This window comes from Tursiops truncatus, chromosome 4 (genome assembly GCF_011762595.2).
Source record: "Tursiops truncatus isolate mTurTru1 chromosome 4, mTurTru1.mat.Y, whole genome shotgun sequence".
Lineage (NCBI taxonomy): Eukaryota > Metazoa > Chordata > Mammalia > Artiodactyla > Delphinidae > Tursiops > Tursiops truncatus.
In genome coordinates, this window is record NC_047037.1 from 78,698,640 (window position 1) to 78,726,427 (window position 27,788).

Here is a 27,788-nt window from a genome sequence, read left to right on the forward strand (position 1 = left end):
GGACAGCAGAGGGAGCTTCCTCAAATTGCACATAAATAACACTCTGCTCATCCCCTGATTTGACTTGTGTTTCTTTTTTTTTTTTTTGACTTAAGTGTTTCTGAACATCAGAGTTCTCTACCAAGTAAAAGGAAGTTGGGAGGGGAAATGCCACCTCTGTAAAATATCACTCAAAGACAACTGAGTGACTTGCCAGTATTTTGGAGACAGCAAGAAAGGAACAGAAGTGGGGCCTCATCCTTCGATTTTCAACACAAGAGAAAACGAGGAATTGTTCTTCAGCAAGTAAGTACATTTACTATTAACTTAATATGGGATAGCTTGGTAGACCTAGTGACCAACAACCTGACTGCTTTTTAAAGAAACATACCGTCACTCTTACCTCCAAGATGCATACTTTCGCCCCAAAGGGCCTTCAGGGGGTCTCTTATTCCAACATACTTGGAGAATCATCATCAGAGTTACGGCCCATTATTTTAAGTTTCCTAGGTGGTAGGAAATATTAATTTTGTAGGCTGAATTTGAGTTTTCCACAACCAGCAAAATTCTGATGAATAAGTGAATCCAAGCTAATCCTGACTAAAAATGGAGTGTGGCTGATAAAACAATCCAGTTTGGCTGAAAAACTGGCTCAACGAGGGGTCCCAGACATTTCCCTGGTAGCACTAAACTGTCTCTGGTGGCAATCTGAGAGGATCACATAAGAGCACAGCTTTCATTTTTATTCCTAAAGTTTAATATATTTACTAAAAAAAACCAAATCCGCTTCCTCACATTATAGTACATAATATAAATAAGTAATGTTTTCAGCATGTCTTTTCTCTTCCTTTTTTACTGACACTTTTCCGTTGATTGAGATCCTCTACCCCTTTAAGACATATTCTTTGTGTAGAAGTATTCAAAAATGGAAACACTTTTTTTTGTTGTTAATATATTAAGAAAGAAGTAGTTTCGTGACTTAAGTACTGCCTTGGACAAAATACGCCCTTCCTGGTGCTCTGTGTTCTCGGTATGTTCTGAAGAGTCCAAGCTTTCATGGCTGGGCTTGCTGATATCCAGGGCCCTTATAGTTAGTTCTCTGTGTTTCTAGCAGTCTTCATCATCCCTTCTGGCATTGGGAGAGCGGTGGTTGGTCCTTGGAACATGCATGCACAGGCAGGGTCACTTCCGCAGAGGTCCGCCAATTTTTGCTTTTCCCTAGAGATTGTGCCGTGACTTAGAGGTTGCTCAGATGACGATCCCTGACTCATTTCAGGCGGCCAACTAACAGGTTTTACAACCCATGGTGGGCCAGTCTTCCTTCCTGGGAGACTTTTATTTTTTCCTTTTCAGGTTGTGGAAATAAATCCATAATATTTTATATTTAGGAGTTTGGACACCCAGGTACAGCATCCAGCCTCTCCTCAGTGTGTTTTGCAAACACTGCGAGAGAACCCTCTGTGTGGGGCAATTGAATTGTCTTCTGCCTTGCCTGGTGTAAGCTGTGAGGTGCCCGAGTCTCATCTGGCTTGAAATTGTTTGCTTTTGTCTTCCATCCTCATCAGCAGAAGCCATGGATCACACGCTGAAGTGGGGAATCCCATCCAAGCGCCCATACCTCAAGCTCTTTCAGCTCCTGGTGCTGGCTGGTCTTTTTTACTTCTGTTCAGGTAAGCAACCTCCAGGAACTTGACTGAGTCCACTGCTTCAGGGTTTAGAGAGAGGAAATGGTGTTCTCTGTGCTGCCTCCTTCTGTGAGACGGAAGGGACCTTCAGGGTATTTCAGTTCATTTTAGGGCTGAGAAAACAGGTCCAGAGAGGTTAAAGGACCTGCCCTTGATCACACAGCAAGCCAGTGGCCAAGTTAGCTCAAGAACACAGACCTCAAAGGAAAGGTGGGGCGGCATTATTTTAACAAAGCCAAAAGCTGATTCAGAAGGACAGCTTCGAGTTGTGATCTCTTCCACTAGGTGCTTGTTTACATTTTGTGAAACGCTAAGGCACTGGCCTTGGGCTCTGGTTCCCAAACTACATTTCTATGAGACAACACAGCTAAAGTCTTCTGCTTCTAAAACTAAACAGTGATGATCTTCTTTCCAAGTTGAAGGGGGAAAAGAAAGTATTGATAGTTGTAACATACAATCTTCTTAATATTAAAATTTTCTCAATATTTATTTTTATGCTTTAGGTGCTGATGCCCTTTGTCAACACAGGCATCTGACATTAAGTAGTATCAGATTTAGCACAAATCATATTTTGAGTTGTTTTTAACTTACTATATAGGTATTTCAGGTGTGTCCTACAAAGAATATTTTGATTTCTGGAGGCTTTTGTTCCATCTCAGGTGCTGGACTTGGGGGGCTGCTGGGAAGGGTGGTGCTGGTCCTGCTGACAGGGTGGCTCTGACTTATTTTTTTAAAGTCAGAACAAATAAAAGATCTGCTTTGGGGGCTTCCCTAGTGGCACAGTGGTTGAGAGTCCGCCTGCCGATGCAGGGGACGTGGGTTCATGCCCCGGTCCGGGAAGATCCCACATGCCGCAGAGCGGCTGGGCCCGTGAGCCATGGCCACTGAGCCTGTGCGTCCAGAGCCTGTGCTCCGCAATGGGAGAGGCCACAACAGTGAGAGACCTGAGTACCACAAAAAAAAAAAAAGATCTGCTTTGTGCTGAGCAGCGTACTACCTAGTTTCATCAAAACAAAGAAGAGCCTTTGCCTCCTGCAGCGTTTCCTAATCTGCAAAGAGCCGAACATCAAAGGGCCTTGTCTTGGTTGCCTTGGTAAGCATTGGTTACTTAAAACTGCAGCCATCACCCAGAATGACTAAGGTGTGAGGGAGGGCACTGGAGGGAAGGGATTACTGTGACTCTGGTATTTGTACATTGTCTGTCCTGAGCTGTAAAACTTGCTATTTTACACTGCTGCTGAACCAAGAGAACCATGAGTCAAGTTTCACATCAGATTTTTTATATCTTACGGACAGTATTATTTCCAACAGTTACAATTTTCTTCTGGGTAGTCGGGGGCAGCACTCCCAATCTAGAGTCTTCTGGGGAATCTTAATGAGTTTTAAAAGATGTAGAAGGAAATGTACAGGCTTCCTAGAAATGTGGTATGTGTGCATGCATGCGTGCAAGCGTGTCTGTGTGTGTGTGTGTGTGTGTGTGTGAGAGAGAGAGAGAGAGAGAGATGAAAGGGGGTGAGGAGAGAGAAAGAAACAATAAAAAAGAGAGAAAGTATAAAAAGAAAATTAAAACCAAGGCTATAACAATTATACCAGAAAAATTAGGGACAAATGGAAGGAAATAAACTTTGAGCTAAAGAAAGATATTTAGGAAAGTACCTTGTTCTACAGCTACATTCAGATTTTATTGTTGGTATACTGAGTCAACAAAGGAATCCATGAGTTTCTTTTGTCTGAACACCTACTGTGTATCAGGTGGGCCTTAAAAACTGAGCCTGGGATTCCTGCCCTCAAAGAGATGCATGTTAGTTGGAGAAGGCAAAACAAACCCACAAGCAAGTGAAGAGCAGTGAAGTGACTGGCCCCGACTGTAAGCGCCCCAGACCTGGGAAAGCTGGGACCAGGGTGGGCTGCGGCAGCGGGGCAGGCTTTAAGGTGAAGGACGCCGAAGGTAAGGATGAGTCAGGGGTGAGTAAGGATGAGTCAGGTTTATTCTTTTGTTTAATCATTTATGAATTCAACAAACACTGAGCATCTCTTATGTACAAGACACTTTTCTTGGTCCTGGGGACAAGTTGTGAGCAAAATTGACTTGGCTTTTGCCTTCATGGAATTTACAGTCATTAGGAAGAAGATGAAGATTAATCAATCATTCAAATGAATGTATGACCGAGAAACTCTCTGTTTCTCTGCCAGAGGGGACAGTGGTGAGAGTGATCTGGGTGAAGGTGGAAGGAGCAGCATGTGAGGGACACACAGGAGCAAGGAAGTGTAGGTGGGCAGTGTTGGGGCAGCAGGGAGACAGGGACCAGGCTCCATAGGGCTTGAAGGCCAGGGATCTGAATGTTATTTGGAGGCACTGGGAAGCCATAGAAGGATTTGAAGCAGGGGAGTGACACGGTCTATATCAGTGCTGCTGACACTTTAATTATACATGCCAATCACCTGGGGGTCTTGTTAAAAAGCAGTTTCTAGCACAGGGGATTTTTTTTTTTTAATTGGAGTATAGTTGCTTAACAACGTTGTATTAGTTTCAGATGTACATCAAAATGATTCAGTTATACACATCCACTCTTTTTCAAGTTCTTTTCCCATTTAGGTTATTACAGAATGTTGAGCAGAGTTCCATGTAGCACAGGGGATTTTTAGAGCAGCAAAAATACTCAGTATGATACTGTAATGGTAGATACATGTCGTTACACATTTGTCAAAACCCATAAGATGTACAGCGCCAAGACTGATCTCTGGTGTAAACTGGACTTTGGGTGATAGTGATGTGTCAGTGTAGCTTCATCGACTGTCACAAACGTACCACTCTGGCGCGGGATATCGGTGGTGGGGAGGCTGTGCCCATGCAGGGGCGGCGGTATACGGGTACTCTCTGTACTTTACGTTTATTTTGCTGCGAACCTAAAACTGTTCTAAAAGGTAAAGTCTGTATATATTTTTTAAAATGTAGTTTCTGCTTAGGTGGGCCTGGGGACGGGCCTGCATTTCTGTATTTCTAACAAGCAGCCAGGTGATGCTGATACCGCTGGTCCACAGACCTTTAGCTTTAGTAGTAAAGCTCTAAATGATATATATATTTTTAAAATGGTGTTGCTGAAGCATAAAGAATGGCTTGTAGGGCAGCCATAGGGACTGCCAAAACCATTTAGTAGCTTATAGTACTTGATGATAGCGTCGATGAAAAGAATGGGATTGGAGGGAGATGGAGGGATTGGAGAATGTGTATGACGTAGAACTGGTGAGGATTTGCCAGACTGAAGTGCAGGTGTGGATTGGGCATGGCCTGTGGGAGACAAGACTGGACAAAGAGAGTGGAGTACAATCACGGAGGACTTTGTTCAGGGCAGGGGATTTGCACACTAGCCCCTCCTTTCCTCTCCTGTGTAGGAGAGCTGCACTTCCCCCTGACACCCCATCCATTGCTGCCCAGGACAGGGGATCTCTCTTTCCTGCACAGGGTGGGACCAGCAGGGCTCCTCTCCACTTCTAGTTTGGTTTGTGGAGGCAGAAACACTGGACTCATGTGCTCCAGAGACTGGTGGTTGTCTAACATGGGCAGCTTTTCCTCAGAGCTGGGGTTCTCTCAGGGAGACACAGCTCTCAGGGGAGGGGAGAGGCCTTGGGTAGGAGTAGCCAGGGATGCAGGATAGGTGTTGGCCTGGAATTCTGTGGCATGAGAAACACTGAGCTAGAGGAAAAGAGTGCCCTCAGAGTGCCACTGTGAACAAAGCCTCTTTCTTCCCTCCCACCATGTTCTGTCTGCATGCTGCTGGCCAAGGCATCCTGAAAGCCACGCTTCTTGCTATGACTACTGTGATATCAGCTGTTGAAGTCCCCGAGCATTTTAGACATATACTGTTTAGGGAGACACATAAAAGTAAGGATCAGATTTATAACGAGTGTGTAGGCTGCGCCTATAGAGGAGAGAAAGTTGGCAGCAATGTAAAAATCAGGTGACAAGTCTAAATCTGTCAGCTGCTGGAGAGCAGATACCTCTTAGCCTCCTTGTGTGCCCAGCACCCAGCCTGGGGCCCACACAAGCCCCGTGGATGCTGGTTCACTTAATCAAAAGCACTTAGAAGGGCCCAAAAAGGTCACTTCCTTTGTGTTAAAGGTCACACAGACCATTAACAGTAAATCTCCAGGTGGTGGGATTACAGGTGACTTTTATGCGTTTCTGTATTTTTCATTCTTTGCAAATTTAATGTGTGCTTCTTCTAGAGTCAGGGAAAACCTTTATTTAAAAAGCACACGAAGGTCCTCAGTGAGATACGTTATGGTACACGGTGATATAAGCTGCTGTGCGCACCTGATTCTTTCTCCTTTAGGAGAAGCGGTGGTGCAGCCCTGCTGACCATTGCTGGGGTTCACCTCTGAGGAAGGGGCATTGTGGCCAGCCCAGTGTCCACACTGCCTTGCTCTAGTTTGGAGGGACTAGGGGATACTCATGGCTTCCTAGATTGGGTTCTTATTTTTTTAAAGCTATACATTAAATTTTATTATTGTATCTCCCAATTGTCCTGTATGGTTTTCTTCCCCCTGCAGTGACATAAAGTTCACTGTTTTAAAGTGTACGATTCCGTGGTTTTTAGTATAATCACAATGTTGTGAAAGCATCACCACTACCTAATTTCAGAACATTTCTATCACTCTAAAAAGAAACTCCATCCCCATTAGCTGTCCCTCTCCATTCCCTCTGCCCTGTCTCCTGGTAGCCACTAATCTAATTTCTGTCTCCGTGAATTTGCCTATTCTGGACATTTCTTCTAAATGGAGTTATATTATATGTGGCCTTTGTGTATGGTTTCTTTCACTGAGCATAATGTTTTCAAGGTTCATCTATGTTGTAGTAAGTATCAGTACTTCATGCCTTTTTTGGTTGAATAATATTCCATTGTAGATTGAGTTTTGAGAGGTACATTATTTGTCTAAAACTAGTGACCTCTATGCTTGTTGGAAAAAAGTTCCCTCTCTTGGGGGTTTATCGGTGGAGAGTTGAAGTGGTCAGGAAGGGCAGGGGTTGGGGACTTGACTCAGTGCAAGTGTCAGCCGGTTACCACAGTGATTCTGGCCACATCCTGGGTGTGATTCAACACATGAGGTGCTGTGTCTGAGAGAAATAGCCCCATGAAAAAAATCTATAGCTTTTTTTTTCTTCTTTTTTTTTTTTTTTTTTGCGGTACGCGGGCCTCTCACCGCTGTGGCCTCCCCCGTTGCGGAGCACAGGCTCTGGATGCGCAGGCCCAGCGGCCATGGCTCATGGGCCCAGCCGCTCCGCGGCACGTGGGATCCTCCCGGACCAGGACACGAACCCGTGTACCGTGAATCGGCAGGGGGACTCTCAACCACTGCGCCACCAGGGAAGCCCTGTATAGCTTTTACAGTTAATAAAACACTTTACCTCTGGGTGTCATATGACCCCCCATGGTAATTATGTGAAGTAAGTCAGGGAGATAGTATTATGCCCATTTTGCAGAAATTATACCTTGGCCCAAGGAGTTTAATCAACATGTTACAGGTTATGATTCTAATGCACAGCGGTGGAAGCAGATTTCATCTCCTAATGCCTAGCCAGGCATTTAGCAAATATTTATGGAGCACCTACTATGGGCCAGGCCCCGTTCTAGGTTCTGCAGATATGGCAACAAGCAAAACAGATAAAGCCCGTGCTCTCATGGCCCCCAAAGTAACTCCAGCTGATATATAGCAGCTGGAGACAAGCTCAAAGAGAAATAAATGAGGGCAAGGGGCTAACAAGTGGCAGGATGGGTGGGGTCAGGGGTTAGGTGAGGGTCCCCCTCACCACAAGGGGACACCTTCCCTGAAGGAAGCAAGGGACAGGGCTGTGTGGATGTCTGGAGAAGACAATGGTCCGGGTCGTGTGCCTGCACCATGTAAGGTTTTACTTGCATTCCCTCACAGAAACCTCAACTCATGTTATTAGGTAGGTGTTGCTAGGCCAGTTTGTAAAATGGCAAAGCAAGCTCAAAATCCAACTATTTAGGCAGTAATGCTGAGACCTGACTTTCCTCTCTAGAACCACTGAAGCGGACAAAACCCTTCAGAAATCTTTCGACTGTCTTCTTGTAAACGCATGTAGCGGTCCCTGAGTATGGAAGCGAGGTCCTGGTGGGAATTGCCCAGAAGATTTTTGGTTCCTCTTTTCAGTCTGGTTCTTCCTCAGCATCAGCGTCTGGTGAGGGGATCTCACATAGGAACATCGAAGAGCCCATTGATGGTTTGCTGTTGACCTTTAGACAAACACCCACACTTCTCCTCAGATGGCTGGACAAAAACTCCTTAAGAACTATGATTGAAGTTAGCTCACTTTCAGTTAAGATTTATTTTTGCTAATGTCACCACATGTCAAAATGAGTTAGAAATCCTGGATTCTTTTTGGGTGGGAATAAACAGGGCACAGGAAAGACACAGTTATTTAGGACCCCGGAGGAGTGAGCTGCTTTCTATCATGGGGTCTTTCTGGGCCACAGCAAGACCAGGGTTCCATGCGTCTGACATAACCCCTGAGTGAGATGAAAGAGACCAAAAGGTACAAGTTGTGGGTGAGAGGAGGGAGAGAGAGGAAAGGAAACTCTTACGGAAGACCTGCTATGTACTAGGGACTTTTCCATTTATATCATTTTATTTGAATTTAAGTTTACAATGATCCTGAGAGGTAGGCATCATAACATTTTTATAGATGAGGAAACAGGTTAATCAGAAAATGGCTGAGCTGAGACTAGATCCCAAATCAACAGGAATCCATAGTCCATGCACCTTCTACATATCATTTTGCTTTTGTTGTATCTCTTTTTAAAGAGAGTTTGGGTTATTTAGCTATTCTTTGCTCCCCTCAAGTAGACCTTTTCATTTATTTCCCCCTTTTCAGTTATATTCCCTAAATCTAGGGCTGGCAATGTTCAGCACGATTGTCGGAAGAAGGGCCTTCGATCATTCTGAGGTACTTCACACTGCTGTGAAAATATCTACCATCACAATACTCTCTTCCTAAATGCTGCGGTAGGGCCACATCCAGTCTGATGGAGGCAGGTAGAAGAGCTGGTGAGATGGAGAGGTGCTAGTGTCCCATGATCCCACTGCCCAAGGAGAGTGGGCCTGGAAATGAGATCCCTATCCTAGTGAGACATGGGCCTGCCCAGGGGTTCTGTGTGGCTCTGGAGGATACCAGAGGGAAGATGCAACATGGTAGCACTGGGGGGTTTGGGGGGGTGGTCAGTTGTGAAAGCACCAGGGCTTTAGAGGAACTCTGCTTTTAGGTCAAGCACAGCATAGGAAAAGTTAGTATGCCTTCTAAACCAAAAAACCAGAAAATATAGTCTGACAGGGATTTTGGTGCTACTGATGAGTGCTTAGGAAATAACAAAAAGATGGAGTTTGGATGCTGAAATATTGATATTTCTGTGATATGCTGATGGGAAATGGGCAAATGTTTTAAATGGGGACCCTCTAGCAAAACTAGGTTGTAGGGCACCTGTTGTGTGGATTGCAGATAGCCAAGGGAGATAAAGACAAGATATCCATCTGTTTAGGGTAGCTGGAGAGGGCAGAAATTGTCCAGAGGAGTAATGGAGGCCTTGTCAGGTGGGGATGAGGAGAGTCATTTCAGAATGAGGTCATGGGGTCAAGCCGGGCCTGGAAGGAAAAGGACTGTTTCTCAAAGCAAAAGAGCCCAGTGATGGAGCCCAGCTGGGAGCGGGCAGTGCTGGCTTACTTATCCTAGAACTGGGCCTCATATGGGGAAACCAGTAAACAAGGAGAGTGGCCCAAAAAGTTCTCTGCAAAACTGGGGCAGTTTCCTTTCCTGGGCTTAGTTTCCTCATCTGTAAAATAAGACCAGCAAAATGATCAGGGAAATTCCTCCAAAATCTCACATTCCTTAACTATGACTTCCCTATCCCTGTGGGAATAACATTGTCTAACTGGTAGTTGCCACTCACATGCTAGGTCTCCTAAAGTCCTTCTTCTTTTGGGACTAGTGTGCCTTCTCTCTCATTGTCCATGGACAGACAAATGGATAAAGAAAATGTGATATATACATACAACGGAATATTAGTCATTATCATTATATCCTTAAAAAGGAAGGGAATTCTGACACATGTAAAACATGGAGGAACCTTGAGGGCATTATGCTGAGTGGAATAAATCAGTCACAAAAAGACAAATACTGTATGATTCCACTTAGATATCTAAAGTAGTAAAATTCATAGAAACATAAAGTTGAGTGGTGGTTACCAGGGACTGGCGGGAGGGAGAAAGCGGAGTGGTTTAACGCATACAGAGTTCCAGATTTGCAAGATGGAAAAGTTCTGTTTCACAACAATGTGAATACACTTGATGCTACTGAGCTGCACATTTAAAAATGGTTAAGATGGTTAAATTTATGTTATTTTATTTATTTATTTATTTATTTATTTTTGCGGTACGCGGGCCTCTCACTGTTGTGGCCTCTCCCGTTGCGGAGCACGGGCTCCAGACACTCAGGCTCAGCGGCCATGGCTCACGGGCCCAGCTGCTCCGCGGCATGTGGGATCTTCCAGGACCGGGGCACGAACCCGCGTCCCCTGCATCGGCAGGCGGACTCTCAACCACTGCACCACCAGGGAAGCCCTATGTTATTTTTTAATCACTATTTTTTAAATGGAGAAAAAAAGCACTGGGGACCAAAGAAACCAAAATCAAACTGAACACTCCAATCCTGCTTGGTACTGGATACAACACTCAATTCTGTTACCGTCAACTCCAAATTCTTGCTTGTGCAGGCATCTATATTTAATAGGTATATGATCTTGTTCTGTTTGTCTCTCCACAGGCATTATCCAGGTGACCAAAACAGTGAAAGAAGCAGCAATGCTATCCTGTGATTACAACATATCCACTGAAGAACTGAAGAGAGTTCGCATCTACTGGCAAAAGGATAACGAAATGGTGCTGGCTGTCATGTCTGGAAAAGTGACGGTGTGGCCCAGGTACGAGAACCGCACCATCACTGACGTCACCAGTAACCTCTGCATTGTGATCCTGGCTCTGCGCCTGTCAGACAATGGCACCTACACCTGTGTTATTCAGAAGCCTGAGAAAGGGTCTTACAAACTGAAACACCGGACTTCGGTGAAGTTAATGGTCAGAGGTCAGTGGAACTTTCTGATTTTCAGTAAGCCGGCAGACTCTTGATGCCCTTAAAGACATACTCCTATTGATTTAAGTGGAAATTTTACCAAAGAGGGGTGTATCTCACTTCATTTCTTAGGGTTGAGTCTCTAGTTTTACAGTGAACCCTAACGGTTTTCTCAGGATGTCCTGGAAATATCTATTAGTTGCATTTCTTGCACTTTGACAATCTAAGTTCATGACAATCACCCTGGAGCACTATAATGACCTGAAGTATCTTCTGAATCATAAAGGGACACATTTGATTTGATGTAGCTATACTATTAACTGGATTTGATCCAGTAATATATTCTTGTAAAGTATGTTGAAAGGTATAAGAGCAATGCAGGCATAAATACTATGGCTATTGTTCTATTATATTTATTGTATATTTGAAGCTCTCCTCTAACGGTCATTCCTACAAAATTAGATGTCAGAGAACTGTGAAGGGCAGGGTAGGAAGAAGCCGTGACTTAACCACAGGTGATACTGCTAGAGGATACTAATATATTCTGAGCCCTCATTGAGAAGTGGCAGCCCTGGGCCATTCCCTCATACTTGAAATTCAAACACATTTCTTTTTCTTCCTGGGCACTTGAGGCTTTAGTGGAAAGGCTCAAACCTTTTAATAAAAGATAATAATTAACCTTGATATCAGTTAACTTAAGTGGATCCTTAGTGAAGTCTTCACTGTTCTTCCCTGCTTTTGGTCTTCAGTTATATTGAATCTTTAGCTGTAACATCCAGATCATACCTAAAGCTTAGGAGGTAAGCCAAATTCACATGGGATTATCTTGAACTTCACTCTGTGTATTCCCTAACCATGGAGAGAGCGAATGATCATATGGTGGTGAGATATGAGGGGTTCTGAGAAGCCCACCTCCTCCAAAATTCAGACCTGCGTCGATTCCTGGAATTCCCACTATTATAGCCTCTCCTGCTAATTTCAGCTTTTTTTCCCCACAAGATCCCTGTTAAAGATAAAAATGTGTTCCCTGGGGGAGATGGCACCACAGACATATTAGCCTGTGTTAGTTAATTACATTAGATACATAGTTAGTTCTCTAACAGAATATCCAGACAGAAGTAGACTTAGAACATGTACTTTTTTTTTTTTTTTTTTTTGCGGTACGCGGGCCTCTCACTGTTGTGGCCTCTCCCGTTGCGGAGCACAGGCTCCAGACGCGCAGGCTCAGCGGCCATGGCTCACCGGCCCAGCCGCTCCGCGGCATGTGGGACCCTCCCGGACCGGGGCACGAACCCGTGTCCCCTGCATCGGCAGGCGGACTCTCAACCACTGCGCCACCAGGGAAGCCCCTAGAACATGTACATTTTGATAGAAAGATAAAGAAGAAAATCCAAGGAGAAGAGGCAGAGTTTCAGGGAGGGCAGGCCCTAGCAGCAGGTTATCGTAGGAGACCAAGGACAGCTAAAGCGGTAGCATGGGAGCACTGAGGGCCTCAAAAAGGAGAGTGGAGCACCAAAATCAGGTAAGGGAAGACGAAAATGGAAAGTCTACTTGCTTAATTAGACACAGAACCAATTCTGGTATTTCCAATCGAGTCAGTTAGAACAGTGCTTCCCAAATGATAAGGTGCTTATGACCTGGGGATGTTGTTAAAATGCAGATTCAAAGGCAGCAGGTCTGGCACTTCTAACAAGCTCCCTGGTGAGGCCTGTGCTGCTGCTGAGGATCGCAGTTTGAGAAGCAAGGCCAAGGTGACCAACTGTCCCATTCTGCCCAGGACTGAGGGGTTTCCTTGGACATGAGATTTTCAGTGCTAATACTGAGAAAGGCTAACTGGGACAAGTTGCTTTCTCTATATTTGCTAAATGATATAATAGCAGCATAATATCAATGGATGAAAGCCTTCATTAAGCAGCACATTTGAGGAGCTCGCTATACTAGTTAACATATTAACTAGGTTAATGGATTTTTACCTTTCTAAAGCATATGCACCTTTTCCTTTCCTAATAAGATATTCTTACCCTACCAATTTGGGTTAATTGATTAAAATGAGAGACACAAGAATAATTCTTTGATGGTTCACAGTCTTGCAAAGCCTTAGGAGCTGTTACTCTAAACAGATCACCTTATAGAAGGGATAGGAGACAGAGCTTAGGCTGTTCTAAGCCCAGCCAGACCTTGAAAAGATGGTTTTTAATATGATCCTTGGTATTAGTGGCATTCTTGCGGCTAAATGTTTCTTAGAAAAGCAAAGTGCAGAAATGAACATGAATCATAATTAGGATATGAGTTACTTGGATTTGTTATTCCAAGTTATAACATGACATACTGATGTTATGAAAAAGAAACAGAATATTCTTGTTGTTAGCTACCAGTGTAATTATTTGATCTTATAGGAAAAATTAAAGGAGTAAAAAATAATAATGTCAACCAAAAATGGCTCGAGAAAATGTCAAACTTAATTTAGGAACAGGATTAATTCAAAAAAGAAAGGTGACTCTATCCCTAACCAAATCCAAGTTTTTCTTTTTCTTGGCATTTATAGTCACTTGTCATAACTTTGTGCCACCAGGCAGTCCTGGAAGCTTTCACCTGGCAACTTGATTTAAATGAGGGAACTCATTTAAAAGAGGACAAATTTAAGGGCTTCCCTGGTGGCGCAGTGGTTGAGAGTCTGCCTGCAGATGCAGGGCACGCGGGTTCGTGCCCCGGTCCAGGAAGATCCACATGCCGCGGAGCAGCTGGGCCTGTGAGCCATGGCCGCTAAGCCTGCGCGTCCGGAGCCTGTGCTCCGCAATGGGAGAGACCACAACAGTGAGAGGCCCGCGTACCGCAAAAAACAAAAAAAAAAAAGAGGACAAATTTAAGACTCACATTAGTCTATTAACTAACTTCCTGTGTGTCAGGCTCTGTTCTATGTGATTTATATTAACGATGTCATTTAATTCTTACAACGCTGGGAGGCAGGTATTATTATCCCCATATTACAGATGAGCAAACTAAGACTAAAAGTGGTTATGTAATTGGCCCAGTGTTAAAAGGCAAAACTGGTTATAAAACCTGGTCTTGGGACTTCCCTGGTGGTGCAGTGGTTAAGAATCTGCCTGCCAATGTAGGGGACACGGGTTCGAGCCCTGGTCCGGGAAGATCCCACATGCTGTGGAGCAACTAAGCCCGTGTGCCACAACTACTGAGCCTGCGTTCTGGAGCCCGCATGCCACAGCTACTGAAGCCTGCGTGCCTAGGGCCCACGCTCTGCAACAAGAGAAACCACCACAATGAGAAGCCTGTGCCCGGCAACGAAGAGTAGCCCCTGCTTACCGCAACTAGAGAAAGCCCACGCGCAGCAACGAAGACCCAATGCAGCCAAAAATAAACAAATAAAAACAAAACAAAACAAAAAACCTGGTCTTGATGACCACTGTGCTATACTACATCTCTCTGTGAGACTCTGAATTCTGAAAAAAAACTAATATATAAGATGAAGTATGGGGGGATTGGTCCCCCACATTATGCTAAGAAGTATAAATTCTTTAAGCCTAACAATAAGTGAGGAAGAGGTGAGGGGAGTTTTTTCCTGTGTTCTCTGCAGTCATTTCACTATGCTTTGCTTTATTTTACTATCTTATTAAGGGGCAAATACACAAATGAAAGAGTGCCTCAAGTATCTTGGAGGAATATTAGGAAGGTCTCTCTGTCCTCATAAGGCATGTCAGAACAGTAAGGGAATCAGTAAAGTACAGTGGTTGAGATTACAGGCTCAATAGTGTAAAATTTGGACAGAGGTTTATCTGATTAAAGACTACTTTTGAAAAAGTAAGGTAATGCTAAACAAACTTTAGAGTAGTGTTACCTACTTCCCACCTCAGTAGTGTGGGAAGTAGGGAGACAGCAAAGTTAAGACCATACAAGTAGATTTACACAAGTTACTGTCAATATTCTGGTTCTCAGTTTGGATGGTGGGTTCTCAGGTGTTTAGTACAGTATGAATTAATAAATAGATACATAAAAGAGAGCTACTTTGTATACCTCAAAAATTAGGAAGAAAGAGGAGAAAAAGAAGTAAAAGAAAGGAAGGAAAGGAAAGGAAAAGAAAAGAAGGCAGACATATTTTAATCTGCTTGTTTACATCTCTAATACCATGGCATTAGTATTTTTCTGAGAATATGTTTTTCAATATAATCTTATTTTTAATGTTTTAATAAAACAGCAATGTTTGAAGCTCTAAAAAAAAAAAGGAAAGAAAAGAAAAGAAGTCAGGGGAAGGGAAAGGTCTGGTATCAGAAAAACTTGAATTCAAATCCCAGTTCTGCTACTTACTGGTTGTGATTTCTCTAGACCTCAATTTGATTATTTATAAAGTGAAACATTGTATTAGGTTAAATCATATGAAATTACTGATATTTGACCTTTTTTGCTCTACAACCTACCTCCTAGGGTTGTTGTAAAGATGAAATGAGATAATGTCCAGACCTAAGAAACATTAACGTGTTGTCTATTATTTTTTTCTTCACCTCTTGCAAATGCAAGTATTGATACCATGTCAGTATTTATTCACATGAACCTACTTCTTTCTTTAATAAGTGCCCTCCTACCTCCTTATGAAGAATTGATAATAACCAATTCAAACCAAAATTAGTCTTTGGATTATACATAAATATTAATGACTTATGGGAAGTTGCAAATTATATTTTATTATTCTGATTAAAGATAGGTATTTATTAAAAATATAAACACACACACAAATATGTAATGATATGTACTTACGGCCTTGTTCTTTCTTCAGCTGACTTCCCTGTCCCTAGTATAACTGATCTTGGAAATCCATCTCCTAACAACAGAAGGATAATTTGCTCAACCTCTGGAGGTTTTCCAAAGCCTCACCTTTCCTGGTTGGAAAATGGAGAAGAATTAAATTCTACCAATACAACACTTTCCCAGGATCCTGAAACCGAGCTCTACACGATTAGCAGCGAACTGGATTTCAATATGACAAGCAACCACAGCTTCGTGTGTCTTGTCAAGTATGGAGGCTTAACAGTGTCACAGACCTTCAACTGGCAAAAATGTAAGTGATATTGTTCTGGGAAGTTTCTGCTGTGTAGAGTCTAAAAAGAAAATAACTCAGCCAGATGCATCACAGAATTATGTATATTGACTCTGATAGTATTTTTTTGCAGTATTTTTAGACATGCAAATAAAATGATAATGACAGTATTACTATGACTTATTAAGGTCACTGTACAAGGTTTGACTATAATGTCACTAGACTTATTTTCTTTAATAAACATTCTAAAATTTAGACATCCAAGTAAGTTCTATCCATCAAGTCAACATATTGGGAAGTTATTATAACAATATTGTTGTGATTGAAAGCACTAAGAATTGTCCTCCTTTGGATTTGCTCTCTGGGCTTTGGCACTTTCATTTTGGGGGCCCCCACCCCATGGTCCCATGATGTCAAATCATTGCCTTTTGAGGGTGAATGTACCTTTTAAGAACTACTGGTTCATTTAGAACCAAGTTGGTCATTTTTAACCAAAACCATGACCAAATAGTTTACCCTACATGTAGTAAACTTATAGAAGTTTCTTTCCCCAAGAGGTGAAATCATCTGGAAATATAAAATGGAAAAAGTTGGGCTTTTATAAATTTATGCATATTAAACCCATAATGAGTTATTACAGAAGAACTCAAATACTTGAAATACATTTGTAACTTGTTTGGCTGATTATAAGGAGCACCACCAGGCCTCTCTCAGCCCTAGCCCCACTTATAACAATATGTTTTGTGGCTGCATAGTAAAAAATTACACATCGAGCATAATTTATTATGTGTAGTATGTCTTACATCTTCCTCTTATTTTTGCTTGTAGTAGAGGAGATATTTTAGACGGTCTAGTAGTTCATCTTAGTGAATGATTTACTCTAGATCTTTCTATCTTGAGTGGATTCTTTATTTTCCTCAATAGGTAATGAGATAAAATTTTGACATGATTTTATTAATAGTACAAACTCATCTCTATCATCTTTTATGTATTCTAAAGAATTCATAAAAATGAATTTTGAATCCTATAGTAAAAAGTTTATTAATTCAGCATTCTTGTCACTTTACTGATATATAATTATTTAACCACTTTTAGATTATCATGACTAAGGTAGACAGTATTACACAAATTAGTAACAGCAGCTTCAATTATATTTTATTTTGGACATCATTTATATTTGGAATATGAGTACATATGATACTCTAGGGCAAGGGTTGACAAAAATTTTCAGAAAAGGGCCAGATAGTAAATATTTATTCTTTACAGGTCATTTGGTCTCTGGCAACAACTCAGTTCTGCTGTTATAGCATGAAAGCTGCCATAGAAAAGACAAATGAATGACATAGCTGTGTTTTAATAAAATTTTATTTAAAAAAATAGGTGGGGGGCTTCCCTGGTGGCACAGTGGTTGAGAGTCCGCCTGCCGATGCAGGGGACACGGGTTCGTGCCCCGGTCTGGGAGGATCCCACATGCCGTGGAGCGGCTAGGCCCGTGAGCCATGGCCGCTGAGCCTGCGCGTCCGGAGCCTGTGCTCCGCAACGGGAGAGGCCACAACAGTGAGAGGCCCGCGTACCACAAAGATTAAAAAAAAAAAAAATTAAATAAATAAATAGGTGGTAAGCCAGGTTTGGCCTGTGCATGGTAGTTTGTTAACTTATAGGAAATAGAATGTAGTCCTTTATATAAAAGGATGGAGCTATTATTTAAAGATGATTTAGACTGCCCAGCTTTATCATCTTTTCCCTAGTTTGCCTTCTCTCAATTCTTCCTTCATGCTAAGGATGAGCAGTATCCCTTTTCACGATAATTGAAAACACTAGTTCTTTGTCCTATTTGGTCCACATTCACAATGACTAATGGAGAGATGATTAACAGTATGTGTTTAATCATTCTTTCATTCAGTTTTTATTAAGTAGTTATCACATACCAAGCATCTTGCTAGGCACCAGTGTTGTCTTTGTGGTCAGAGAGCTTTAAATACTTCAGATCTCATGAACTGGATGGCAAGTATCATTTAGAGTCAAAAGCAAATAATGCATTTGTGGGGGAGGTCAAGGGGTGACTGCATAAACAAACGTAAATTAGGTGTATAGTCGATAGGAATAGTTATGTCAATGTGAATAAACCTTTACTATTTAAATACCCACTCTTTACCCCAAATTTATTAATTAAACAGATTGGGTCTATGGCTCTTTTAGCCTGGGCCGGCCCAATTTGTTAACCCTTGATGTACTGGAAGATATATGTGTGTGTGTGGAAGGGGTCAATCAGAGTCCCACTCAGGCTGTCTAATGAGCTATATGTGCAGATGTCGTCACACAACTATGTACTTGGGATTTTGGGTCTGCCCTGGGGTGCCTTACCAGGTTCCTAATAGGTATCACGACAGAGCACATTTGCTGCTACTGGTTCCCCTTTCTGTCTCTTTAAACACATACCTTCTTTCCAGGCTGAGTGAGGCTTGAGGATGGATGAGGAGTGACCTCTGAGAGGAAGCCAGGAGTGAGTTGGAATTTGTGAAACATCTAGACTCCCAGGATAATAGCAAGAGCTTCTTTGTTATTTGGGGTGTCATTCTGGTCTGCAGAGGCCAACTCTGTTAATCACTCGATGTCTCCACCCAATCTGGTGTTTTAGAGAATAATAAAAAAACGACTTTCCCTAGTCTCTAAGTAGTAGGTTCTCTATGGTCAAATGTGCATTTTATAATGATCACTGTGGCGGAATGTGTAGGAATTATTAAAGCCTAGAAAACCAGAGGCAAAGAGACCAATATAAAGGCGACTAAGTTGGAGATCAGAAAAACCTGAACGAAGGCGGTTGCTGCAGGAGATTTGGAGAAAAGGAATCAGTTGCAGGGATTTTCTCAATACAGCATAGAAAGTCAGTGGGAGCTACTGGGCAGTGAGCACAAAGGTAAGCCTCCCCTTTTATTTGGGTCACTGATGGTGCTGCCATTCACTGAAATGGGAGAATGCGGGTGGTAGATATGCTTTGGAAAGAATACATGGACACTGAATTCAATTTTAGTCAGGTGGAGATGCTGGCATCCAACCATTAGTCAACGGCTGGAAATACAAATTTGGGGCTCAGAAATGAGATCAGAAATATGGTATACAGATTTAGAAATCAGCTGGTGTTTCCAAACTTGGGTGTGGATGAGATCACCCCATGATTACCGGGGCCAGTGAGAGGAGAATGGGATCACAGATGGAGCCATGGGGAACAACGGTAGTTAAAGGACAAGAAGAGGAAGAAGAGCCTACAAAGAAAACTGAGTCACAAACAGAAACTGAAGAATGTAGTGTCATAGACGTCCCAGGAGGAAAAGTGTCAACTGGGCCGAATGCTGATGAGAAGTCCAATAAGCTAAAGACCGAAATTTATCCCCAAGACTTGTAATCAGAAAAATGAGAAACGGTACTTTAGTAAATGCTCAATATTTATTTGTAAGCCATTCTGGAGAAATCAGAAGAGGATGAGCTGCTAATATTCCTTTTGTGTCCCTGCCCTTCTCCAGACGTTGCTAACTATTCCTCAAAGGGGTTGAAAATAAATGGTGTAGCTGCTGCTCCTGAGCGGGAGGGACTGACAGCAGTACCGCATACACCTTTCTACTCCCACCCGCATCCTTCCTAGTGTGCCCTGTCTTTTCTCTGTTCCCTGTGCTCTACAGCTGATAGCCAGTTTGTAGAGCTCTCCTTCAGGATGATCCTACCTACTACCAAGCCATATCCATGCTTGGTTCTTTGCTGGGTCTCTTCTATTCTTCCAGAAGCTCTAGGCTGTATGATGAAAAATGTGTATCTGATAATGAATGCAAAGTGGCTTCTGTAGCTTTAGGCAGCTACTGTAAGGGGTGTGTTTGTGTGTGTGTGTGTTAAAGAGGACACCCTAAAAGGGAGAAGGCATGACAGAGCTGGAGAAGGAAAAATAAGGTATCTCTAGAACACAATATCAATTATTAGTAGCAATACATAGTAATATCAGCTATAGAAATGAGGTAGGAAGACAAGATAGCTTTTAAAGGCTTTCCTGAGAATCTTTTTTTATGCCAACTTAACTCAGTAAATGCAAAAGTTCAAATTTTCTTTTTCACATTTAATATCTGACATCTGGTATTAGTTGCTCACAAGTACGTGTCTGATGAAAGAGTTATGCAAGAAAAATGCTGGAAGCTGCATTTTGGAGAGCTGACCAGGCAAAAAAGTGAAAAATGCTTTACAGTTGTGTCAATATAAGGGGCACAGAATGGGTATCAGGCAGTTGGAAACACATTAGAGCTGACACTATTCTTTTCCTTCAGCAGCCAAACCAGCCCCTTCTGCTAATCAGCTCCTGCTCTGGGCCATTATTATCCCAGTCTCAGCATGTGGGATTTCTGTGATCATTGCAGTAACACTAACATGCCTGTCCTGCAGTAAGTAATATTGTACTATCACAACGATCTCAATTCCTGGACACCCAAACTCTACCAGTATGGGTCAGCACCTCTCCAAGGTTTTAGCCTATTTTACTCTCACTTTTGGACCAAATCTATGGAAACTTTAGTGTCTCCTTTACTTGTCTCAGCAAGTTCTGTTCATTCACTGGACAGATATTTCTTGGACACCTGCTATGTGCCTGGCACTCTACTAGGCACTGGAGTTACAAAGATGAGAGATCATTGCCCTCAAGACACATTCTAGTTTAGTCCTTTTATTTTTCCCCCAAATGTATAATATTTTCTTGGAGACACTGAGGCTTGCTAACTAAATTGAAAACATATTTGATACAAAGTGATAGTCTAATCTTTGATTTGGAATTGGAGGAAAGGCAGAATGACAAGGTTTAAGGGTAGGAATCATTTTCTTAGAGGAGGGTAAGATGCACTAAAGAGATGTAGTTGAGTAACTATATGGCCACAGGTGATTTTACCAATTCTCAATTCTTCAGAATTTATTTTTGGATGAAAGATCAGGAGTGAGGAAAGAAGAAATATCTAGGATTTTTTTCCCTATGAATCTAAATTTTTGGCTTTACACATATGCTACCCTCAATCTGTAATTAAATGAAGAGGAACTGCTAGGCCAGTGCTAAGGCTATAGTCACCATGAAGGAACACCAACCTTTCTTGGAGTAGAAATCTTGTACACTGAGCAAAGAAAATTGGAAGACCAACATCTGCTGATTTCCCCAACTTTCAGCACAAAAAAATGTCAAGGCTCGAGGAAGTGACTAGAGACTCTTTCCTATGAACATCCTACCCCATGGGTAGGAATAAAGAGGTCTGGTGGGCTCAAGGATGTTTCTAATACAGACTGTGAACCTCTCTAGTTCAGAGTTTTTCATCCTTAGTACGATTGACTTTGGGAGCTGTAGAATTCTTTGTTTTAGGGGGCTGATCTGTGCATTGTAGGATGTTTAGCAGCATCCCTAGCCCCCACTCACTATATGCCGATAGCACCTCTTGCCCCTGTTGTGACAGCCAAAGATGTCTCTAGACATTGCACAGGTTCCTGGGGGGTGATGGTGGTGGTGGCTGTGGAAATCACCCCTGGTTGAGAACCACTCCTCTAGTTCTAAGCCAGTTGAAGTTTTGCTGAAATACATGGGCGTGATTTAAGGGAAACTTACGTACCTAGATTTTTATTGCTTGTGCTTTGTCTTCAAGGACATGCTGCAAGATGGAGAGAGAGGAGGAGGAATCAGGAGAGCATGGAAATGGGAAGGATTTCCCCATCTACATAGGATCTGTGGAAGAACTGGGCTGACCAGAACACCTCGAGGTATCTTCTCTACCAGTGTGGGATATGTGAGATCTTGTGCTCGTGAACACAGAGTTTTCTTCCTCTCAGTACCAAATTTAAGATCTTTTACTACTACCACCACCTTTTCAAAATCCACATTCAGTGTACTCTAAACAGATGGTTGGCACCTCTCTCCTTTCTCCCCACATAAAATTTGCTTCTTGTAACCTCTTCCTTTGCCGTGCCATTCTGCCATCTTGAAATGTTCCCCTCTTGTCAGTCAACTCAGTGTCTTTCAGTATCTGTCAAACACGTGTACTATTCCTGGGCTATCTCCTTATTCTGATCACTCCTTTTTCCCTGTATCCCTCAGTACTGTTGGACACAGACTGGGGTCACTCTGTACTAATTCAGTAACATCTCATTGATCTGTCTGCCTCTTACTAACAGAGTCATCTCCCACTGACCCAATTATGGAGCCGAATTTCATAAAGAATTACCTCTCCGTGTCATTTTCTCACTTAAAAACTCAGAAGAGACCCCAGGGTCTACAGGAAAAGTTTCAGAACTTTTTATTTTCCACATTCCAGCTGATCTCTTCGGTCTAAACATCTTCAGTTGTTTCTGTTGTTCTTCACACGGCAGTTTCCAAAAGCTCCATGTGAACACACTAAATGTCAATAAACGGTGTCCGAAACTTTAGATTTGATCTGATTCTACATATGGTGGGGTAGTTACTATTCATCCAAGGATGTTAAGGAAGCCTAAACACAGCATCAGCTTTTGTGAATCACACTATTAGTTTATATCAATTTTGTGCTATCCTAAAATCCCCAGGTCTTTTCAGGTAAGAGAAACATTGAGACATTAGGATCCAAAAGACTGACATCGGGACCAGGGTAAACCACTATAAATCAGTCTCCATAAACAGTTTAGTTTTGACTTGTGAAGGTTAGGGTAACAGCGGCATTAAAAAACGAGATTCTGCAGAGTTACCTTTAAAAAGAAAGTAAGTGAACTATAATACCTGAGACTTACATAACAGGTTATGTTTTACAAACGCATTATTTCATTTCGCCATATAAAAATCTCTATGAGCACGATCTTTCTATCTCCGTTTTATGGGAGAGAAACCCAAGGCTGCCAGAGGTAAAGTGATCTGCCTGAAGTCAGACAAATAAGGAGGAAAACCAGGACCCAAACTCGACATCAAGCTCAGGTTCCTTTCACAGCAGCATAGCAGCCTATGCATATTTTCCGCACAGCAGTCTCTCAGCTTCCTATCCTGCTTTCTTTTCATTTCAACTTCTTGCTCATTCTCCAAGATGCCCTTCCCAGGATGTTCCCCTCAGTTCTGCAGTTACCTAGCATTTCCCTGACTTTCCTTCCATCTTAAAAGTTTTCTTCTCAGTCAGCTGATCCTTCATAATGAAGCCAGGAACCCAGTCTCCTTCACAAGTATTCTGTGGCCATCTTGCCCAGTTCAAGCAGTTCTGCCCAACCACTAGAGCAGTGCTCTCTCTAGCACGTCACTCTGCACCCTGGGTTTATTTTCATGTGCTGTGTCTTATATCCTTTACCAAATTGTAGGCTTACTGAGAAGAGCAAGCATGCCTGGTACACCTTTGCTTGCCCCACACATACGTGAGTGAGTGCCTTGATCTCTAATGTTTGGTTGGTTCGTGATAGCTGGTGCTTAATATTTGCCTGATATTTCACGTAGTAAAAATTGTCAGACTTGTCCTAAATTCTCTCATAATTTAGACTTGCCTTTATGTTCTTTAGCCATCAAGATTAATATCTACAATGTTACCTCAAACTGGGAATACCCTTGTGATAAAAAATATAAACATTTTTAATGTTTTCTTCAGGTCCCACATCCATCTGAGATCGACCTCTTCTTGGAGCTTCCTCAAATGGCCAGGATTATCCCACCTCGACCTTCATGTATCTGTTCTCTAGGAGCCTCTTCAGTCCAGTGGCTTTGCTGGAAGTGACTAGAGGAGTATGATGGGGACAGAAGTAGCTATGGTGACCCTGGCCAACGATTTGGAAACACAGAATTCTTTAGGCCTGGAAGAGACATTAGTGAATACTCTTACTAATGACAAGGACATCGAAGTCCTGGAAGGTGACTTGAATTGTAAAGGCCAGGGCCAGAACCCAGATTTCCTGGCACTGGTGCTCTTTTCCTTCATCAATCCAGCTTTGTGCTATTAACTGGTATGTGTGTACACACACACACACACACACACACACACACACACACACACACACACACACACACCAGTCAAAGTGCACACACACACACACACACACACACACACACACACACACACACACACCAGTCAAAGTGCTTCTGGAAACAGAATTTATCCAGTATCAATCAGGTCAATTTCAGAGACTTGATCTGATGAAGGAATGGAGAAGGATGTTATGTTGTTAAAAACAATCTAATGTTAATGTGTGGGAAGTAGGGTGTATGTACACCTAGATGAGGTTAATGGAAATATTATTGGTGTTTAGCCAGCACATTTTCATTGTGTTCTCCTTTGTTGTTCTCCTAATTCTCTACTAGGTTCAGGAGGAAGTAGACCCATCTAAAACTAATTTCCTCTGACAGGTAGAATGAATGACTTATACAGTAAGTCCCCTACATATGAATGAGTTCCATTCTGAGAGCGTGTTCATAAGTCCAATTTGTTTGTAAGTCCAACAAAGTTAGCCTAGGTACCCGACTAACACAGCGGCTATATACCGCTGATTTTACGCTTGCTTCTGGACATGCTGGGCTTGAAGTAAATATACTGTTACTACTGTACTCTATACAGTACTGTAAAGTACACAAAAGCATAATGGTGCATGCACGTGACAACGTATGCCACACACTTGAACTAACTTACGTGATTGGACGTGCGAACACATGTTCGCATCTTCAAAAGTTCGCAACTTGTTAGTAAATGCAAACAGAATGACTTTATTTTTTGTTTTGTAAAGTAAATCAAACTTACCAGATCATAGGTCAAACAAGAATAGATTTTGTTGAACTGTTTTTTTTTTCTTTTAAAAGGAGCAACTAAAAAATAAATCAATACTATGAAAAGCCCAGATGAATGCTTCTTGATAATTCCTTGGAAAAAAGTTGGTAAGCCAAAGTAAATACTGTATTAGAGAACAAGGGCATAGCAAAATACTTAATACACACTGCTAACCTCTGTGGTTAAGACTGACACAACCAATAAACTGTTAAGGAGGAAAATGCAAACGTTTCTAAGAAAAGATTTAGCAAAAGTTGTGCATGTGTACAAACCACACACAAACTTTTTTTTCTATTTAAAATTTATGAACTAATCAATAACTTGTTCTAGAAAGTAACTGCAAATGAAAACAGTTTCATAAGTTCATTTTTGTAATAAAAATTGGCATATCTATTTTGTTACTTCAAAGACATATAAAGGAATTAAAATTTATTTTTAGTTAAATTAAAAAAAAAAACAGTTCACAACTTGAATGTTGGTATGTAGGGGACTTACAACTCAAAGCAATAGTAAGGTTGGAGAGTGATAATTTGTTTAGTTCACATTGGACTGATACTCTCCTTAAATGGCTTTATGCTAGTTTAATCTCATTTGTAAAATCTTTATGAGAAGGTTCTCATTTAAAATGAGATAGGTTTTATGTATGTACAAAAGAGTAAGCTGTCTTTAGCAGAAATTGATTGAAGTAATGAAAATAGCATTCCATTGGGCTTCCTTACATTCCTAAAGTGGCTTTTCCTCCATGGTATTTCTGGATCCCTCTGACATCAGCAGAGAATTGAAAAGAAAGAAGTGGCCAACTGCTGTTCCTACATCACTTAACTCATGACTCCTCTTTCTCTGAAATTGCCTTCCATGCTCATTGGACCAGGAGTGGACGTGATTTAACCTGGGGCAATCAGACATTCTCATTTGAAAATCTGGAGTTGCACAGCAAGTTGACCAAGTTTCTCAAACGGGGCTGGATTTAAAACGTTTAATTTTGGTAGCTGTAAAGGGGCTAGATTACTCTATATAGTCTATGGAACAGAGGTACACTTTTAAATGGTTGCTCACAGAACAAAATTACAAGAATTTAAACAAACAAACAGCTACCAAAAAAAAAAAAACACACCAGGAATTGCCACATTTAGTTAAGATTCATAATCCTTGGACATGATCAAAAGGAGACCTCTAGAAGTAACCACAAAACAGTACAAACCTAAGAGACAGCTTACTTGTACTTTAAATAAATTATAGTAAATTATTGATTACATTTAATAAATGTGTTACTACTATTTTTTCAAGTAGTATTTTTTACTTTTATTATTCTGATATTTTTGTGATATGAATAAAATTATTTTAAAACCAACCATCTAATTTTATAAGTTGAAGGATTTAATCTCAATGTGGTTGTGAATAGAACAATAAACAGATTGACTAAGTACCAATTTGTCAGCAATTTATGAATGGGATAATTAAGAAAAACATGCTTTTGGGAGTGTGGCAATAATATGTAAATCATGGTGAAAATGTGCTGGTGCGTATCCTTTTAACTGCTAATATCTGTTGTTAGATAATGTCCTGTATGCCACTGCATTGTGCTATGTTTTACACACATCGTTTCATTTAATACTCATTCTGAGGTAGATACTGTTTCATTTGACAGATGAGAAAACTTGAGACTTAAAGTAAAATGGCTTGGCTGCAGGTCACATGGCTGCAAAGCTCCAGGGCTGAGATTCCAAGCCAGTTGTTCTGCCTCCAGAGCCCACGGCTTTAGCCCCTACTCTAGGCTGCTTCACAAACCCTGCTCATGTGAACAACAGTATTTTCAGAGTAGGAACCAAGAGGTCTAACCCCAAAACAAAGCACTAGCAGTTTTTTCCTCTCAGTACACTCAATTCAGTCATTCTCACCTCTCACTGAGTAAAAGTTATAATCTGCAGGGCAGCCTCCTTCTCAGGCAGCAAGCTCCTGGAGTGTAGAGACAGTGTATCTATTCTGAGTAACTCTTGTATACTATAGCAGAGATACTTTGTCAGCATTACTGAGATAGGAAACAAGGTCGGTTGTTTCTTTAATAATGCTTACCTACTTCCTTTTTGTTAAGTTTTATATTATTTCAAATGGCACAGGAACCATCTTTGATTTTTATTAAGACAGAACCAAACACGACTACACATTTAGGTCCTTACTGTTTCTAGGACTCAAGGGTGCAAGGGTTTCACAGACCATTTGCCTTACCTGGTTCCTTCCTCTCCTTCCTAGTGATCCCTACAGTACTCTTTTAAAGGGCTACAAGAATAAATTTACAACCTGTACAATTCAACTTTAATCTTTTGGGAAATCTTAATTTACTATTGTATAATCCAGGGAAAAGAAATCTATATTGATCAATCAATATAGATATAATGTCAAATATATAGATCAATCAATGTAGATAAAAGTATGTACTTAAATTTAAGGATGAGTAAAGTAAGAGTACAGTAGCCCAATTCTTGGTTAAAAGAAAAAGTAAGAGCAAGTCACTGCCACTACAGATGCCCGTACTTACATCTGTCAGCAGCCCAACTAACTGGCATTCAATGGACATAGCAACACAGCTTTCAACTCTCCAGTGAGTTTTAAGTCCAGAGCATGTTCAGTCTTTGTCTTGTTTATCTGCTGACGAAGGGTTTCTAGGAAGATTTAGCAGTGCTTCAATCTTCTTAGCATCAGCCTTGGATCGATTTTTCTGTAAATTACTTTCAATTTCTTCAGGGAGGAGCTCAGTAAAGTGTAGTCTGGCTTTCCTGTAATCAAAGAACAAGAAGGATATATCAAGTACTGCTCTATTTCTTTGGTTTTTAGAGAGAATTTTTTTTAGAAAGATAGTGTTTGTCTTATACTCCCTTACAACTTGTGAGCAAACATTGCTCCTTGCACTTCAAATACAATGACTTTCTTCTCTCTCCTAACCTGTTCCACTTACAAGCCAGCTAGGAGTCTCACATTACCATCGTGGACATTGCCAGCAGTAGCTCTGATCCTTAAGATACTCCAGAGTTCTCGAAGGGGTGACATGCAGTTGCTGAATGAAGCACCCTGAGCTAAGGTGTGAGCCTCAAACCAATCTGTCCTCTTGCCCTCAGGGCCCAGAGGGGATGTGAAACACCCTGCCACTCTGTTAAACTCTGTTGACAGAC

The 27,788-nt window shown here is 41.6% G+C and overlaps 2 protein-coding genes across 5 annotated transcripts in view; one reads left to right on the forward strand and one right to left on the reverse strand.

Annotated features, from left to right (window-relative positions):
* Positions 1-25,483, forward strand: CD80 (CD80 molecule). 4 transcript variants are annotated; one of them, XM_033855812.2, is made up of 7 exons: positions 1-285; positions 1,548-1,649; positions 10,501-10,818; positions 15,593-15,874; positions 20,161-20,274; positions 21,508-21,622; positions 23,455-25,483. In XM_033855812.2, the coding sequence occupies exons 2-6, from the start codon at positions 1,553-1,555 to the stop codon at positions 21,582-21,584; spliced, it is 888 nt and encodes a 295-aa protein (XP_033711703.1). In that variant the 5' UTR covers positions 1-285; positions 1,548-1,552; the 3' UTR covers positions 21,585-21,622; positions 23,455-25,483. The 4 variants fall into 4 exon arrangements, with proteins under 4 accessions (XP_033711703.1, XP_019778089.1, XP_019778090.1 ...); XM_019922530.3 differs by having other exon boundaries at positions 2-285; positions 1,545-1,649; XM_019922531.3 differs by lacking the exon at positions 1-285 and having other exon boundaries at positions 1,190-1,649; positions 20,164-20,274.
* The window catches only part of TIMMDC1 (translocase of inner mitochondrial membrane domain containing 1), a 27,000-nt gene continuing 23,745 nt past the window's right edge, over positions 24,534-27,788 (reverse strand). Inside the window, exon 7 of the mRNA XM_004320460.4 lies at positions 24,534-27,395. Coding sequence (XP_004320508.1) covers positions 27,245-27,395 — 151 coding nt within the window. The 3' untranslated portion in view covers positions 24,534-27,244. The remainder of the gene's footprint in view (positions 27,396-27,788) is intronic.

Excerpts from the sequence above, each read along its gene's own strand:
- CD80 (XM_033855812.2), top strand. The coding sequence starts at position 1,553 with ATGGATCACACGCTGAAGTGGGGAATCCCATCCAAGCGCCCATACCTC. Across the intron at positions 15,875-20,160 it reads GACCTTCAACTGGCAAAAAT|CAGCCAAACCAGCCCCTTCT; the intron begins GTAAGTGATATT and ends CTTTTCCTTCAG. Across the intron at positions 20,275-21,507 it reads ACTAACATGCCTGTCCTGCA|GACATGCTGCAAGATGGAGA; the intron begins GTAAGTAATATT and ends TTTGTCTTCAAG.